Here is an 18423-nt window from a genome sequence, read left to right as displayed (position 1 = left end):
ACAAGTTAATTGTTTTTAACAAAGACCATTAAACATAACATGGTCAACTTATATTAATAAGAAGACTTATTCGATGGTCTCTTTACTCTTTTATGGAATATATTCATTAATACAAAAATGACTTAAGCTTGTTTGTGCTACGCTGTTGGATTCGAATGACGTGGCTAAACCTAGACCGTCTATAATATTCAGACGTAGACATGAGCACAGTAGATAAAATTCCTCTATTCCTCTGTATTTTTTTCTCTGAGTCTCTGAGCAGAGAAGAAAAAAACAGACGCCGGAAAAAGCGAGATAGATAGAGAGAGCGAAGACGAAAAACATATCAATCCTAATCGAAAACGAAGATGGCCGTCGAGAAATCGAACACGAGGGTGCAAGGTGTTGAGATACTGAAGCCACGTACGGACAATAGAGACTACCGGATGATTGTCCTCAAGAACTTGCTCCAGGTCCTGTTGATCAGCGATCCCGATACGGATAAGGTTCGAGATCGCTAACGGTTTAAATTAAGATATCTATTTATTTAAGTTTTTGGAATTTGTTTACTGATTCGATTGAGTTTGATTCTTTTCTTCAAGTGTGCTGCTTCAATGAGCGTTAGTGTTGGATCTTTCTCTGACCCACAAGGATTAGAAGGGCTAGCTCACTTCTTAGGTACGTTGAATTTTTGAAAGTTTTGTTACTTTGGAATGTTACTGGATTTTTGGGATGTGTTACCATCTTAATTCGTGTGTGTGCCCTTATAGTTATTTGCCATGGAATGATTCAATCATTGTGCTGTTTCAGTGGTTAAATCTAGTTTCAATATGTTTGTATTGGTTTTTTTGGTTGTTAGAGCATATGCTATTTTATGCAAGTGAGAAGTATCCGGAGGAAGATAGTTACTCCAAGTACATCACAGAGGTAGTATTTATATATATCCATACAATTTTCCGGGATTTGAACTCAAACATACTCGAATTTGTTCTTAATTTCACTCGATATAATAAATATGGAATTTTCTTGGTGTAGCATGGAGGTAGCACAAATGCGTATACAGCCTCTGAAGAGACAAACTACCATTTCGATGTTAATGCTGACTGTTTCGTTGAGGCTTTGGATAGGTACAGTTTGGTGTTTTTTAATACTCTTGCTAGCTAATCTTCTTTAATCTTTTACCTCTGTAAGGTTCTTATATGGCTGTTTTAAATCAGATTTGCTCAGTTCTTTATCAAACCACTAATGTCTGCTGATGCCACCATGAGAGAGATTAAGGCTGTTGACTCAGGTTTGCTCGCTTTTATTCTCTTTACGTTTATCTTGCTGCTGTTTGTGAACTAAACAGGTTATTAACGAGTTTTCTTTATCCAGAGAATCAGAAAAACTTGCTCTCTGATGGTTGGCGAATGCGACAGGTATAGCTCTAGTCTAAAGAACAATTATCAGAGTTGGTTGTATGTATATGACTCAGTTTTTTTATTTTCATTTTCTTGGTAACAGTTACAGAAGCATCTTAGCAAAGAAGACCATCCGTATCACAAGTTTAGCACAGGTCTATGTTATAATTTTCTTACAGTTATTGCTGCTGACTGCCATTCATGGAATGAGATTTATTCTGATTAAAATGAATAGTCAGTTGTGATTCCAGTATTTTTCTCATGCTAAACAAGTGTGGTTTGTGCTTAGGGAACATGGATACACTTCATGTACGACCCCAAGCGAAAGGAGTGGATACAAGGAGTGAGCTTATTAAATTCTATGAGGAACATTATTCTGCCAACATCATGCATCTGGTTGTATATGGGAAGGGTATGTTTTGGTGCTAACGCGAAACTCAAATTTGCTTTTATAAGGAGATAAAAATGTTTAAATAGGTAACACCTGTGCTAATGGTTTTCTCTGAATGTTTTCAGAAAGCCTTGATAAAATTCAAGATCTTGTGGAAGGGATGATCCAGGAAATCCAAAACACGAACCAAGTCGTCCCTAGATTTCCTGGGCAGCCATGTACTGATGACCATTTGCAGGTTGTTTTTTCCTTAAATTTCAAAATATATTTTGACATGAAAATGTATCATGCTAGAATGTTTATGAGGTGGTATTTTTGGTGCTGTTGTATTATTTTGGTTTTAGATTCTCGTGAAGGCTGTTCCTATAAAGCAAGGACACAAGCTAGGTGTTTCATGGCCTGTAACGCCTAGCATTCACCATTATGAAGAAGGACCAAGCCAGTACCTTGGCCATCTTATTGGCCATGAGGGAGAAGGGAGTTTGTTTCATGCCCTAAAAACCTTGGGTAGGTTTTCTATGGGGCACACATCAAGTTCAATCTTCAATCTCCTTCTCTTATTACTTGAAATGGGACAATACTCTTTTGAGGTTCCCTAAAAGATGATTTAGAAATTTTCTGAAGAAAATTTTGAAGTTTTAGTTGTCGATGGTATTGATAAAAAATATTTTTTTTTTTCTGGTATCTCGAAATGGAGTATAGCCTAGAGTTCCCCAACTAATATTTAAATAGAGTAGCGTGGGAGGAGTTTATAGAATCTTATAAAGAAAGTGGGCGTATATGTCTTCTAGAGAGTTACATTTCTAGTCACGTGAACAAACTTCTTAGATGGGACAGGTTGCTGCTGGTATTCCGGTAAGAAACATGCTAAATTACTCCATCTGATAGTCTGGCTTATTTCTTCTTATTGCTTGCAGGTTGGGCGACGGGACTGTCTGCTGGTGAAGGAGAGTGGACTCTAGATTATTCTTTCTTCAAGGTTTCGATTGATCTTACTGATGCTGGCCATGGTGGGTTTTTCTATTCTATTTTTTTCATTCTAGGAAGTTCACAACAGTCTTTCTTCTTTCTTTTGTTGAATAGAGAGTATGGGTGTGTTTGGTGTTTTGTAACTACTTGATAAATTCCTCGGTTTTCTCCTTGGTGGGTTTACAGAGCATATGCAAGAGATTTTGGGGTTGCTGTTCAAATACATTCAGCTATTACAACAGACCGGTGTTTGCCAGTGGATTTTTGATGAGGTATGGATATATTAACTTGTTAAGCCACATTCTAGTTTATTGCTACTAATAGGTTAAGATTGTAATTTTCCATTTTTGTTCCTGTTTTTTTTACCATTTGACTTTTAATATTTGCTAATACATCGTTTATTGCTATTGAAGCTCTCAGCTATTTGTGAGACGAAATTTCATTATCAAGACAAAACACCACCAATGTCCTATATAGTGGATATTGCATCAAACATGCAGGTTATAATTTTAGCTCTTTTGATTTTGTGTAAGCTTGATTTCTTATACATGCTTACCTCTGCTACCATGTCATCAATCGCTTCTTCAATAAATTGTGCATATGAAGTTATGTAATGTGGCAAAAATTTTGTAATTTTTGTCTTAAAGAACCTAAGCTCATGGCTAAGAAATAACCGTTCTTTTAAAATATTCTGTATCCTTTGCAATTACTTGTCAGATATATCCTGCCAAGGATTGGCTGGTTGGATCATCATTGCCTACTAAATTCAATCCAGCTACTGTACAAAAGGTTGTCGATGAGCTTTCTCCTAGTAATGTTCGGTAAGTCTGTGGTCTTTAAGATTTTTACTTTGCATATATTAAATTATTATGGTTAGCTAGCTATAGTACAATAAACATGTGATGAAATCATGGGTTTTCGCCTAAGCTAATTTTACATTTGTTCCATTTATTCTGAAAATAATTGAGGATGGCATGAAGGCTTTTATTGCTATTGATATATGATGGCTAGTTTATGTACTGTTCCCACCATTAGCTTTGCTGCAGGTTACTTGACCAATTTCGTCATGTTATTAGAGTTTACTTGTTAAAGCACAACACAGAGGAGTTGTTTCCAAAAAATCTTGCTTTGTTATTGCTTTTGTAGAATTTTATGGGAATCACAGAAATTTGAAGGACAAACTGACAAGGCTGAGCCATGGTATAACACTGCCTATTCTCTTGAGAAGATAACTAGCTCCACCATTCAGGTTCACTTTTTGATATGTTGTACTAGCTTGAAACGTTTCATTAATTTTCTAAGCAACTACTACCTCCACTTCAAGTTTGTTGAACAATTTTTTTCCTTAATATCTTTTTGGATTTTGTGTTAAATAATTACAGGAATGGGTTCTGTCTGCCCCTGATGTAAATCTTCATTTACCAGCGCCTAATGTCTTTATTCCTACGGATTTTTCATTAAAGGATGCGAAAGAGAAGGTTCGATTTCACCACATAAACTAGATTATTTTAAATTTGTAATGCATGAAGCGGTCATCTTATGTGATCAAGTTCTGGAGCAGGAAACCATTCCAGTTCTGTTGAGAAAGTCACCATTCTCAAGATTGTGGTACAAGCCAGATACAATGTTCTCGAAACCAAAGGCATATGTTAAGATGGATTTCAACTGCCCACTTGCAGTCAGCTCTCCTGATGCAGCAGTTCTTACTGATATTTTTACACGGTTGTTGATGGACTATTTGAATGAATACGGTAAGATTTGGTAGGTACATCTCTCATTATTTTCCTTTCAACTGGGGATTTTTCTCTAGGCTTTAGTTCAAAGAACTCTGTGCCAATTAAGTGGAACCAAGCTTCTGAAATCGGTAAATATGTCCAATAAGCACCAAAACTTGTCTCATGCAAAATATTTCCATATTACATGCTGTTGGTTGAGCATTCTTGTAGCTTTTGACAATGTCATTTACTACATTCGAGTTTTCTGCTCTGTTTTGCATCTTGGCCGTATGTCTTGAAGACAAACGAATAATAGTATAAATAAGTAAAATAAAATGACTGAGTACAAAGCTTCTATTTTGATAAAGCCTCCCATTATTCTTTACTTTTTTTTCATGTTGTAGCTTATTATGCACAAGTTGCTGGTCTTTACTATGGAGTGAGCCTTTCGGACAATGGTTTCGAGGTGAGTTTGATATTTACCACATGTTATACTGAATTCTTTTTCTCTTCTGTTTTCTGAATACCTTTATTTGTTCCCAGTTGACCCTTCTTGGTTATAATCACAAATTGAGGATATTATTGGAAACTGTTGTTGCAAAGATAGCAAATTTTGAAGTAAAACCTGACCGATTTGCTGTTATCAAGGTAACCATGTCAGACTTCGTCCCTTTTTATAACTTCACTTAATAGTTGAACGTCGGTCTGCTGTACCAGAATGATTGAATCTGTGTTATTCTGTTTCCGTATCCATTACTAGGAAACTGTCACAAAGGAGTATCAAAATTACAAATTTCGACAGCCATATCACCAAGCAATGTATTACTGCTCACTGATACTACAAGATCAAACCTGGCCTTGGACAGAGGAACTGGATGTCCTCTCTCATATGGAAGCTGAAGACATAGCTAAGTTTGTTCCAATGTTGTTATCAAGGACATTTATTGAGTGTTATATAGCAGGTATCAACATTTTGCTGGGACGTTTTCTGTTTTTGTCTGTCTTTGGTGTTCGAATACTTATATACTTCATTTCAGGTAATGTGGAGAATAAGGAAGCTGAGTCAATGGTCAATCATATTGAAGATGTTCTTTTTAATGAACCAAAACCGATTTGCCGACCTTTGTTCCCATCCCAGCACCTCACTAACAGGGTTGTCAAGCTCGAAAAAGGAATGAAGTATTTCTACCACCAAGATGGCTCAAACCCCAGTGATGAAAATTCTGCGCTAGTGCACTATATTCAGGTAATTCCTTGTTCAGATTTAGAAGGCAGCTTTGAAATCTTTTCTTAGTATTTACCGTTCTTTGGAGTTTGTTCGTGTAGATCTCGCTATTATCTTAAAACATATTTCCAGAGATCTCATATTGTTTTGGCTAACTGTAACTTTGGTTGCCACAAACAGGTTCATAGAGATGACTTCGCCATGAATATTAAACTTCAGCTATTTGGTCTTGTTGCAAAGCAAGCCACCTTTCATCAACTTAGAACAGTCGAGCAACTTGGTTATATCACTGCACTTGCTCAGAGGTACACTGAAATTTTCCTTGTGTTTCCTAATATAATCCCCTGAATTCTGTTTAATCGCGTTTTTTTTATAACTTAGGAACGATTCTGGCATCTACGGTGTACAGTTCATTATCCAGTCCTCAGTTAAGGTACCAAACCATTCAGCCATCTCTGTCATATTTTCTAATTAAGGCTCATCTCCTTAAATTTCTAGAGGGTTTAAATCTTTAATAGGGTCCTGGACATATTGATTCGAGGGTGGAGTCATTACTGAAGAACTTTGAGAGTAAACTTTACGAGATGAGTGATGAGGATTTCAAGGTAAGATTGGTCAACTAGTTAGTGATATTTCTCAGTCAATCTAGCTATGCAATATGATTACTCAACCAGAGCTATTAACTGATATGAATTACTCTTTCTCTAGAGCAATGTAACAGCTCTAATAGACATGAAGCTTGAAAAACACAAGAACTTGAAGGAGGAATCCCGGTTTTACTGGCGAGAGATTCAAAGTGGAACACTCAAATTTAACCGTAAAGAGGCAGAGGTACAGGAAACTGCTTCCTTTTCCTTCTATATTTTCTCTGAAACTAAGGAAAACGCCTCTAGGATCAGCACCTGGTTGATTCATGAATCATGCGTATATATACTTCTTCGAATAGTTCTTTCACTTCTGTAATTAAGTTCGAGTTGGTATGAATGTTTTTGAGAGCGACTGATAGATGAGAGAGTGGGGTTATTTTGTGGGCAGGTCGCTGCGCTGAAGCAGCTTCAGAAGCAAGAGTTGATAGATTTCTTCGATGAATACATAAAGGTTGGAGCAGAAAAGAAGAAATCGCTGAGCATAAGAGTATACGGGAGCCAGCATTTGAAGGAAATGGCAAGTGACAAAAACGAAGTCCCATCACCATGTGTTGAAATCGAAGACATTGTTGGCTTCAGAAAGTCTCAACCTCTTCATGGGTCGTTCAGGGGATGCGGACAACCCAAACTGTGAGAGGGCTGACGAAACTCATTTCTTTATACAAAGACAAAGATGAAAACGATATTGTTTTCCTTTTATCCTTTTCCTGGTTGTAATACTAATATCTAGGCGAATCTTAAATTGTTAAAAACAGAGTTTCAATAATCTAGAGAATGATCAAAAAGTGGAGAAAAATATTGATTCCTGGCTTAGTCTTGTAGACTATATAGCATTTGGGACAAAATAGCAAGAAACTGACTGAGATGGGATGATGCATAGGGGCTGACTATACAAAGCCACTCTTGTTTCGTCAAATAAATTCCGTAAATAAACCCGAAGGGGCTCTTAAGCTGATTACGTTACTCTCCAAATTCACTACAATTGTCTCTTTTGATAAATCTCTCAAATAATACAATACAAATTATGGCAATGTAAGAAATGAATGTTGTTGATATAAGATAAACGTACGTAAATCTTTCAATCTCGTAGGCCCGCTCAAGTAAATCTCATTCCACGGCTTAGAGACTCGGGGTGGTCCCATCACCGGCGGCCGAATCCTGCTCGATAGACTTGTTCGTAGCTCGATCCCTGGCATCCATACTCGCAAACACCTCAAGTAGGGCATTCTTGAAATTTTGAATACCCTCCTTGCTAAAACTCGTAGAAGTGTCGTTCGTGAAGGCGAGACGCTGATCCTCTTCCGCCTTCCGCCTGTTTTCCATAAACAAAAGCAGTTCCTCCTTATTCATAATTACCTTACCCTTCTCCGTCTTGCCTTCCATGGAGAGAGCTCGAGATCGGATCCTAATACAAGCTTCTGGAAATGAAAGAGAGAATAAAAACGGTAGACAAAAAACCCTACTAGGGTTTACGTGTTTGTTTGTGTTGCACGGACTTTATAACATTTTCATTCTTCTTTCACGAATGGGCCGAAAAAGGCCACTACTAGAAGATGTCCAATTTTATTTATTTTTCCCATATTTTATCGAATTCGAATGTATTAGAAGTCTAGATGGATTATGATCTCCGATCAGTTTAGATTTATGAATACAAAACTTAAAATAAAAATAAAAATTGCAATCTATATGGGAGAATAACTCCTACAAACAAACTTTGGATGGTTGTGGGTCTTATTATTATTTGTTAAACTGAGCCAAAAAAAAAAAAAAAAGAAGAAAGAGAAGGATTAATTATTAGACTTGCTGAAAGTTTGGATCGGGGCACCGGTTGCCCTTCGCTTCTGATCTCGCCCCACTGGCTCCATCTTCGTAGATCCATCGATAGTCTTTGGGGCCAAAGTCGTCGAACGAATGATGTCCGCAACGCCGCGAGAAACTTCCTCGAGACTGATAACCTTGTTTCCCACCAACGATGCCATGTCTGCCCCGGTACAACCAAGATTCGATTCCATTTTTCACGGGTTACAAAAACTGAGCTGCGAGTTTTTCTTTAAGTGTTAAATAAAAATTTAATTAACTGGATGGATACCCAATCGCACAGGGATTCGTTGTATGTACATTCTTCTTTTAAGAATGAGCCCATAACAGCCCATTAATAATAGATGGTGCACAATATCTTATCTCCCTTTTCTTTTTGTGTATCCATCATTCCATCCTATAAAACAAATCCCATTAACTCATTAAGTAACCTAATTTATATATATATATATATATATATCTATATAGTTAGTATAATGGAGTCATTATATAACTATTTGGGTATAAATCAGATAAAAATATGAACTAAATCAAATTTACACAAATAAAATTTAATTCTATTAATATAGACTACTAAATCAAACTTACACTATTATATTCCTCTTTAATGAATGGGCCAAAATAGCCCACTAATATATGCTCGATTTTTTTTTTTCTAATATTCCAATGTAATGATATATTTTAAAAATAAAACGATGTCTAATTCCTATATTTTACTATCTCTAAGTAAAGTAAGCAAGCATTAAACAATTTAGCAAAATTTTAGTAGTATAATATTATTATTACAATCGTTTTTATTTTATTTTATTTTTTCCCATCTACTGTACCTCTCTAGTCTAATTTATTAAAAATGATTTAAAAATAAAAACGTTGTATTAAATATTAAAAGTAGTACTGCCATCCTCATAAAAAATGTTAGTTTGTATCTATTTTCTGCTGTAAAAATTGATTAATAAGTGTATATAAAAAAAACATCAAAGTGGAAAATTCGTCAGTAATTAGATCCCAACACTAGTAAATTACTAAATTTCATCCTCGTACTCTATAGTATATTTTACTATTTCTATAGTATGTTTAACTCTTAAGTAAAAATAAGCTTTATAATGTTGTTATTTACAGACAGCTTTGCTTCATGTGATGGCTTGCCTGGTGGGACCTACCGAGAATACTACAGCAAGAATTACTGTTTAATTGTCTCTTTGGTGAGATAGTAAAGAAAAAAACCCAAAAACAAAAGTTTTTGCAATTTGCAATTTGACCTTACCATACCAGCTCACAGAGACTCTCAGACTTCGCTTTCCAAATTCAGAGCTCTCTTTTTGCCATTTTGCATTCAAGCTTAAGCAACGTCAGTTCCAACCAACCAACTACCGCATTACATCATTCACTTTGCCAGACAAAACAAATCTCAAATTTTTTGAGTAACAAAACAAATCACAAATCTCATTCAGGTTCTGATTTAGAAGTTTTTGTGGGGATCCCTTCTTTGATCCGATGTTGGTTCAGGATCGTGCGGCTCCGTCTCCGTCTCCTGCAAAGCCGCCGAAATCTCAGATCAGAGACTTAGCTACTCATCAACAGATCCGACGACGATTCACTGAACCCAAAAACCTAGATTTCTCGACTTGCTTCTCCGAGAATCTCACCAGAATCGCTCTCTTCTCTCTCTTTACCGTCACCATAGTTGCTTTCTTCTTCCTTTACAACACCACCGACACTGCTTCTCTCCTCTGTTTCCAGTCTCAGTCAACTCACTCACTTCAATCTCTCTCTCGCCCTCAAATCAACTGGAACTCGATCCAAGTCCTCCCAAAGACCTCTCCTTTCGCTAATTTCCTTACTGAGAAATGGATTGTGGTGTCGGTGACAAAGTACCCAACTGAGGAGCTCAAGAGTTTGGTGAAGATTCGTGGTTGGCAGGTTCTAGCGATTGGTAACTCAGTGACCCCCAAGGACTGGAGTCTTAAAGGTTCAATCTTTTTGTCTCTCGATGCTCAAGCTGAATTGGGTTTTCGAGTTTTAGATCACTTGCCTTATGATTCTTTCGTTAGGAAGAGCGTTGGTTACTTGTTCGCTATACAGCACGGTGCCAAGAAGATCTACGATGCGGATGATCGTGGTGAAGTGATTGATGGAGATTTAGGGAAACATTTTGACGTTGAGTTAGTTGGTAAAGATTCTAAGCAAGAACCGATTTTGCAGTATAGTCATGAGAATCCCAATAGGACTGTGGTGAATCCTTATATTCATTTCGGGCAACGTTCTGTTTGGCCTAGAGGTTTGCCGTTAGAGGATGTAGGTGAGGTTAATCATGAGGAGTATTACACTGAGGTTTTTGGTGGTAAGCAGTTTATACAGCAAGGGATTTCAAATGGTTTACCTGATGTTGATTCTGTGTTTTACTTCACTAGGAAAACGACTTTAGAGGCTTTTGATATTAAGTTTGATGAGCATGCTCCTAAAGTGGCTTTACCTCAAGGTGTAATGGTGCCTGTTAATTCTTTTAACACTCTTTACCATTCGTCTGCGTTTTGGGGGTTAATGCTTCCTGTTTCCGTTAGTTCTATGGCTTCTGATGTGTTGAGAGGTTACTGGGGACAAAGGCTTTTGTGGGAGCTTGGTGGTTATGTTGCTGTTTATCCACCTACAGCTCACCGGTTTGATAGAATCGAGGCTTACCCTTTTGCAGAGGAGAAGGATCTTCATGTCAATGTTGGTCGTTTAATAGATTTTTTACTTGTTTGGAGATCAGACAAGCATAGTTTCTTTGAGACGATCCTTGATTTGAGCTTTGCTATGGCTGAAGAAGGTTTTTGGACTGAACAGGATGTGAAATTTACAGCTGCTTGGCTTCAGGATTTGATTGCTGTTGGGTACCAACAGCCGAGATTGATGTCGTTGGAATTGGATCGCCCGCGAGCAAGTATTGGTCATGGGGATAGAAAAGAGTTTGTTCCTCGGAAGTTGCCTTCGGTTCATCTTGGTGTTGAGGAGACTGGCACAGTGAGCACTGAAATAGGAAACTTGATTAGGTGGAGGAAGAATTTTGGTAATGTAGTGCTTGTTATGTTCTGTAGTGGTCCTGTTGAACGCACTGCTCTCGAGTGGAGGTTACTTTACGGCCGGATATTCAAAACCGTTGTGATATTGTCTTCTCAGAAAAACTCGGATCTTTATGTGGAAGAAGCCAAACTCGATCACATTTACAAGTAAGAACTGCTCAAGATTACTATATATGTTGGTTAAATTCAAGCTTCTGACAGTACGTTTTGTATGTATATTTCAGGCATCTACCAAAGATATTTGATCGGTACAGCAGCGCAGAAGGATTTTTGTTTGTTGAAGATGATACAATTCTCAATTACTGGAATCTACTTCAAGCTGACAAGTCTAAGATTTGGACTACAGACAAGGTACAACACTCTCATCAAACTGTCACCTTTTTCTTCGCTATCTCGTTATGTTATACCTTATAAGGAACCTTATTGTTTGTAAACCAATGAATTAGGTATCGAAGTCATGGACATCAGTGAAACCGACAGGGAACTCTGATTGGTTTTCTGTACAAGCCGAGCTAGTGAAGAACACTGTAAGTACGATGCCAGCTCATTTCCAAGTGAACTACAAGGACGCCACCAAGAACAATCATGAGACCTTAACGGTATGCAGTTCAGAGGTATTCTACGTGCCCAAACGACTCGTAACCGACTTTACCGATCTTGTTGATCTCGTGGGAGATATGGACTTGCATTACAAAGTGGCTGTGCCAATGTTCTTCTTGTCAATGGATTCGCCTCAGAATTTTGATCCGGTTCTTGGTTCCATGGTATATAAGAGGAAATCAGCTTCGTTCAACACTTCTTCGAGTCTGTATTCTCCTAAAGCACCTGCGGTTCACCCATGGAGCATATCAAGCGAACAAGATTTCATAAAATTGGTTCAGCAAATGGCTGAGGGTGACCCGCTTCTGTTGGAACTGGTATGATGGACTCAGGGTATAGAGCTTGCAGTAATGCAATGATAGAAACAGAGTTATACAAAGATGTGTCTTTGATTCATTTCTCATTGGTTCCCTTTTCAGAAATTTTTTCTTCTGGGGGTTGTGGAGTAAATCATGTAATGTTCCATTGTAACCAAACGTTTTGTGAGTGTATAATGTTTTCCCTCAAAAATCGGTCTCTGCTTCATCAATGAATACAAAAACATTTGAGACAGTTGGAAACAAGGCTGAATTTAAGAGTTATGACACAGTTTTGATCCCACAAAGAAAAGACATTGACATGTTAAGGAAGCTTGGTGAAAAGATCCTGAAGTTGAGTGTGGCTCACAACCACGCCAAGTTTCTGAGAAATTGCCGTTCTCACTGTTTCAGGGTCCAAGCTCGACAATGTATCCGCACCACTCATGGCAATGTACTCGCTCAAATTATGCAAGATTCCATCTTAAGAAGCAAGAAACAAACGAGCTGAGGAAATGAATATGGTTGATGAAAGGGTGACAACTGAGAAGTTACATCTTACCTTGGGCAACAATGGGTTCGTAGGGTGGAGGTTGAGCAGTCCAACTTCCATCAGGTTCTTTCATGTGTCTTCTATCAGAAGCAAAGTGCTTAAAGAACAGAGGAGCATGCACAACACGGAAGAACCTGATCTCAACCAAACAGAAAAAAAAGGACCTCAACACTAAAATGACCAAAACCCTTAGCCGTGCCTTTCATAAAAAGTTTAGCCCGTGGTACAGAAAGACAAAGAAGCTGAAGAAGAAACACTTTCAATCTTGACATGCCTGAAAAGATTACCTCTGGTACTCTGCGTAAAGCTGAAAAGATGGCTGGATAGTTTCAGCCACATACGAGGTTAAGGGTGAAGGGAAGGGCAAAGTTGAATCAAGATCCCACACCAAAGGCTCAGAATCACTTTCTTTCTTCCTCTGTTCATGCAAATACAAAAACCAAAATCAAGTTTGATTCTAAAAACAAACATCACTGGCTTAGACATCATGATATTAACCTGGACACATATGACATGATAATCCCACAGTACAATCCCATCAGCTCTGCGACTAGCTTTCTGATGCCATAGTGGAACCTACAAAAACATTTAATTCAACATATCAATAATGGAAATCACAACATACACACACTCTAATTACCAACCGAGCACATTCGAATTAACACTGAAACAAGACCAAACATAATAAATTACCTACAGTGGAACAAAGGTTATTTTATATAAGAGAAACATGGCTTGCCTGCTTCTTCTCATTCGAGATAAAAACAACAAACAGATCAGAACCCGTTGCATCCGCTACACCATTCTCGCACAACGTCTTGCAGAGCAGATACACGTTCTCTTCACTACAGAAACAAAAAAAGTCAACATCTTTATCTTTGTGTTCTACTTCTACCAATAAGGCAAAATAATCACCAAAAGACAGAAGACTCTCCAAAATAGAAACAAAATCAACCAACTACAACCCTCTGAAAAGGGTTTCCTAGATTCGGATATCACATAAAACATGTAGAAGGTGCCGTTCTATAAGCCTAAATCTATGGAGAATTTTGTTTGTAAAAGAAGAAGAACAATACCAGTAATAAGGAGTGTGCTGGAAACGAGTAGCCTCCATTACAACAAGCTCCGAAGTGACGCTGGACATTTCTTCTTTGGGATTTGATCAGTGTGATCTTCTCTTATTTTGTATACTTCCACAAACTTTGATCATCTAATCGTCAAAACTGAAAAAAAGTGTTCGGTACAATTGGGAAAATGGTGACCGGAGAAGAAACAGAGAATCAAAAAAAAAAACAAAAAAAAAAACCCAAACGACGCCGTGTCCTTGAAAAACCAAACAAGGACGTAGTGAATTGATTAAACCATGCCGGTTAAGGTTTTTTTATCAAACCGCCGGTTAAGGTTTAGGTTTATTCAATTTCGTATTAAAATTAGATTCGGTCGCATTACGACTGAGAAGAGCAGTGACGATGGAGCAAGACGCGAATCATAGTCGCCGGCAGATCTGCAACAGCTGCGATCGACCAAATCCGATCTGTCTCTGCCACGTCATACCGACGGATCCAATCCCGACGAATACAGAGATCATCATCCTCCACCATCCACACGAGTCACGCCACAAGCTCAACACGACACCTCTCCTCACCAAATCCTTAAAAAACGTCACCAGAATCCCCACCCGCCGTCTCCGCCGACATCACATCTCCTCCGCCGGAGAAACCCCTGTCTCATCACCACCAACAACAACAATCTACCTCTTCCCTTCTTCTCCTTCCTCCCCCGCCGTCACTATATCCGAATTCAAATCCCTAAACCATCCTCCGCCGCTGAGGCTAATCGTATTCGACGCGACGTGGAAACACGCGAATGAGATGGTGAAAGCTAGCGAAGAGGTTCTAAGAGAAGCAGGAGCGGTTAGAGTGTGTTTGGATACGGGAATAGACGCATCCGTGAGCGGAGGAACTATTTACGACTCGGAGCTTGTACTAAGGAAAGAACCGTTCGGAGGATGTGTAACTACGGCGGAGGCAGTAGCACGGTGCTTGGGAGCTATCGAACCGGACGGTGAAGAAATCGAGAGGAAGCTGATTAGTGTATTGAAAGAGATGGTGAGGTTACAATCTAAGTTTTTGAAGCCCATGAATCCAAGACCTAAGTTATTGAAGAAGAGATTACAGATTCAGCAACCACTTGAACAAGAATGAATGTTGATGAGAATTATTATTATTACATTAGTCCATTGTAGTAGTAACTCGGTTCTTCTGTATCAATTTGTAATCAAACAATTAGGTGAATTTCTCAAATTTATTCACATTTGGAGTTAACAACAAAGTCAATCAGTGACTCTTTTTGTGGAACGGATCAAACTTTTATAACTCAACAAAAGAAGAAAAACATTGAGAGACATGGGACCTTCTTCCATGTGAAGTGAGAAGGTCATGGACGGTTTTGTGATCATATAACTTTTGTGGAATTTATAAATGAAGGTGATGGCACCTTTTTAATGACACACTCACTGACTCACATGATATGTTTCTAGGCTTTTCAGCCCCGATGTTTTATAATTCTTAAAGCACATATATAGTACAGTACTATTTTTAATCATCAAAACCGTTTTTTAGATTCGTATCCCTTTTTGTGGTCCATATACGAATTTGGGATCAATATAAGTCCGAGTCACTGTTTCCATGGAGTTGTTTCTTTGTGGTTAGAATGTTGGTTGATGACTAATTGACTATAAAATGGATAACAACAAAATATATAGTTGGTTGCTATATAATCGATATCTTTGGTTGTTGTCACTAATAACTTCAAAGCAAACATCCTACTATATTAATTGAGAAGTACAAAAATAAAAATAACCTTAAAAAGTGTAAAAATTTACATACAAATGCCATTAAAAATTGTTAAATACTCACTCTGTTTCACAAAGAGTGTCATTCTGACACTTTTCACAGAAATTAAGAAAATAGATTAAAACTCCTTTATACCCCTAAACTGTTCTTATAATTACAATTATATGTTTTAATTTAATTTTATGTAATTATAAATAATTAGTTTTGTAAACGTGTATCTCTTCTTCTTAATTTAGTCAATAGTCATTGTGATACTTTAATGCAGTTCTAAAATCAAGAGAAGAATCGACACTTATTTTTGAAGCTAAATCTATTTCAGTTTTTGATAACAGTAAAAAATTGGAACCAAAATTTTGAGTGGAGGAAATTGGACGTGAATATATTAGATCCATGTCACTTTCTACAGACTTCATCTATCTATGGTTTTTGATTTAAACTGTTCACCTTCAACAGATAAAGAAAATTATCCATTTGATTTGAATATTCCACCTGTTAGTAGTGATGATTATGTTTTCCAAATTGAAGACGTTAGGGATGATACTGAATTAGTTCATCCAAATGAAACAAACTTTGAAGGACAATGACGTTCATCGTGGTGGAGACTAAGAGGCAAACCATTAATATTGTGTAGGAAGTGACTTTTAGAATTTTATACGTATTACTAATATTACTAGTATTTGATTAATTTGTTTTGAGGTTAAAATTGGAATAAATTGGTAAAAGTTATCTTGGGATTCTGGAATGACACTCTTTTTGTAACAAGCAAAAAGTGTTAAAATGACACTCTTTGTGAAACAGAGGGAGTAAAAGCTAAAACTGTTGAGGGTATAAAAGATAATTAATAATTAATCATCTTATTATCTTATCATCAATCAGCAAAAATCGTGGGTTGCATGGATAATCAATTGACTTAAATTAAATCTATTTACCAAATTTTTATTCTTTTAACCAACAAATCTCATACGCATTAAAATTCTTTAAATGTGGAGGAGAATTAAATGTGGAGGCAATCTTCGATTATTGCCGGTAATTCCATGGAATTCATGTTAGTGGATGAAGCTGTATGTTATTTTCCATAATTAAGGTTTTCTTCTCATTATTGTTTTATTAAAAATTTTATTTTCCTAAACATATATATAGGATGATAAGATGGGAGCTGACCTTAAAAAAGACTTAATCAAAAAATTCGAGAATGGAGCTTCTGAATTTTCAATCACAAACTATTATAAATAATATAATGACAAAATAAATTATTATAGATTTTGATAAACAAAAATGTTCAGCCCGCGGTTTACCGCGGGTTAGTACCTAGTTATTTATATTACGTAAGAAAAATTCATCACAAATATATATACTGGTTCGGAACTAGAGAAAATTCTGAATCAAAAAAGATCAAAACTTAGTAGGTAAGAAAAAAAAGAAGATTAAAATGCTAAGTTACGATTCCAACTTGGTACGTTAGTTTAGGTTACATGTTACTTAGTTACATCTACTTTATTTTATTTTACGTTTTTTCTTTATGATTGAGTGACCTTCAATTCTAATTTTAGTTCATTTCTTGATGGTGGTACGTACAAGTTATATTAGCTTTACATGTTTTCGATTTTTCTTTGTTTGTTTACGTGAAGTTGACCCGGCAACACACAATGATCAAGTATCGTAAGTGTTTTTAACAGCTTAAGACTTTCGTTGATGAATTGTGGATAGATAGCAAGGTGAGTTTAAATTCTACTTATAATGTGCATGATTCAAAGTCTGTTATATATATCATATATGGTGTAGGTGTACCATCGGCAGTTGACCCTCGGTGAAGCTAATTTTCCTACTTCTTATGTGTGGTTGAGACTCTCAAGGCTCAACTTGAGAGGTTTCAAGCGTATCATTTACGAATTACTCTCAAAATGTGGTAGAGTTGATTAGGTGAAAGTTTAAATGCATACTTTTTAGATTTTGTATATTTTAGAAACTTTACTTAAAAAAACACTCACAGCAACAACTGATAATATATTTAACAAATCATTGATGAAGCTGATTCTAAAATCTCCCATGCCATAAAATACTGTAGACAAAAGAACGAGTATCACCCATGGGTCCATACGTCCATGACTTTTGCCAAAAGCCTAAAAGTAGAAAATAAGGCTGTTCTACATTGTATCAGTATTATTATGATTGTTCTTTTTTGTTTGTTGTTGTTGTGTGTAAAAGAGTATATATCATTACGAAGAAATACTATAGTATACATTAGTTTTTATATACGGAAATTAAAGTGCTCTTATCCTTCAAAAGAAGGATTTCAATCGTGAAAATCACATGCTAAAAAAAAAAGGACATCGTGTCATGCTGAAATAGCGAAATAATGAGACCAATCTCTCCACCAACAATACTTTTTCCTTGTCCAACATTCTATGATAATAAATGTGTATAACGCATTGCCTTGGGATAGTTTTGTATGTGTTCATAGCCTTATAGGTGATTAATTTGGTGATATCCTCAGTGTCCTCCTAGTCCTATGACGATTGCCCTTAATTTTACCTATGTAGAAAAATTACCTATGTAAAATATAAAAGTGTAAAAATAGAGGTGTGAAACAAAAATGTGTGAAAATTAATAGGTGCGATTTTTGAAAGATGAGGATACGACGAATAAACACAATTATTGCAAAAAAAATCTTACAACTGTTGAGATCATTATTAATTATAAACCATTAGATGAGATAATAGAAATAATTTCATCTGTTAGATTAAAGTTAACACCAAAAAGTGGGTTTGCTATTATATATAAATAATTTTGAAGATACAAAAAAAAAGAAATAAAAATAACACTGAGAAGTCTTAGTCTTAAAATGAAATAATAGATTTGTTCCATGTTATATCTCTATTAACATTTTTGAAGTACATTTTGTTTTATGTCCTT

The 18423-nt window shown here is 36.6% G+C and overlaps 4 protein-coding genes across 4 annotated transcripts; 3 read left to right on the top strand and 1 right to left on the bottom strand.

Annotated features, from left to right (window-relative positions):
* The first annotated feature begins 206 nt into the window (after window positions 1-206).
* On the top strand, window positions 207-7122 carry LOC109124581 (insulin-degrading enzyme-like 1, peroxisomal). Its single transcript, XM_010510365.3, has 26 exons — window positions 207-485; window positions 582-657; window positions 839-906; window positions 1015-1106; window positions 1197-1270; window positions 1354-1397; window positions 1483-1534; window positions 1669-1791; window positions 1896-2008; window positions 2115-2277; window positions 2688-2780; window positions 2926-3011; window positions 3153-3239; window positions 3457-3560; window positions 3886-3988; window positions 4122-4217; window positions 4301-4490; window positions 4859-4920; window positions 4998-5102; window positions 5215-5416; window positions 5492-5700; window positions 5860-5984; window positions 6061-6112; window positions 6198-6284; window positions 6388-6510; window positions 6715-7122. The coding sequence occupies exons 1-26, from the start codon at window positions 348-350 to the stop codon at window positions 6958-6960; spliced, it is 2913 nt and encodes a 970-aa protein (XP_010508667.2). The 5' UTR covers window positions 207-347; the 3' UTR covers window positions 6961-7122.
* Window positions 7123-9288: 2166 nt separating this feature from the next.
* Window positions 9289-12316, top strand: LOC104785193 (putative glycosyltransferase STELLO1). The gene is made up of 3 exons (XM_010510357.3): window positions 9289-11353; window positions 11431-11557; window positions 11653-12316. The coding sequence occupies exons 1-3, from the start codon at window positions 9639-9641 to the stop codon at window positions 12127-12129; spliced, it is 2319 nt and encodes a 772-aa protein (XP_010508659.1). The 5' UTR covers window positions 9289-9638; the 3' UTR covers window positions 12130-12316.
* Window positions 12285-14996, bottom strand: LOC104785194 (protein N-terminal glutamine amidohydrolase). The gene is made up of 6 exons (XM_087513015.1): window positions 13732-14996; window positions 13395-13500; window positions 13154-13231; window positions 12943-13073; window positions 12665-12789; window positions 12285-12585 (listed from the first exon to the last, which is right to left on the bottom strand). Exons 1-6 carry the CDS (start codon window positions 13797-13799, stop codon window positions 12428-12430), a joined length of 666 nt encoding a protein of 221 aa, XP_087369141.1. The 5' UTR covers window positions 13800-14996; the 3' UTR covers window positions 12285-12427.
* LOC109125012 (tRNA-uridine aminocarboxypropyltransferase A) lies at window positions 14125-14986 on the top strand. The gene has a single exon (XM_019245178.2). The coding sequence runs from the start codon at window positions 14125-14127 to the stop codon at window positions 14857-14859; it is 735 nt and encodes a 244-aa protein (XP_019100723.2). The 3' UTR covers window positions 14860-14986.
* Window positions 14997-18423: the final 3427 nt, after the last annotated feature.

This window comes from Camelina sativa, chromosome 5 (genome assembly GCF_030686135.1).
Source record: "Camelina sativa cultivar CO46 ecotype springtype chromosome 5, ASM3068613v1".
NCBI lineage: Eukaryota > Viridiplantae > Streptophyta > Magnoliopsida > Brassicales > Brassicaceae > Camelina > Camelina sativa.
Note: the sequence above shows the minus strand (reverse complement) of the source record. Positions and strands in the feature narration are given on the sequence as shown.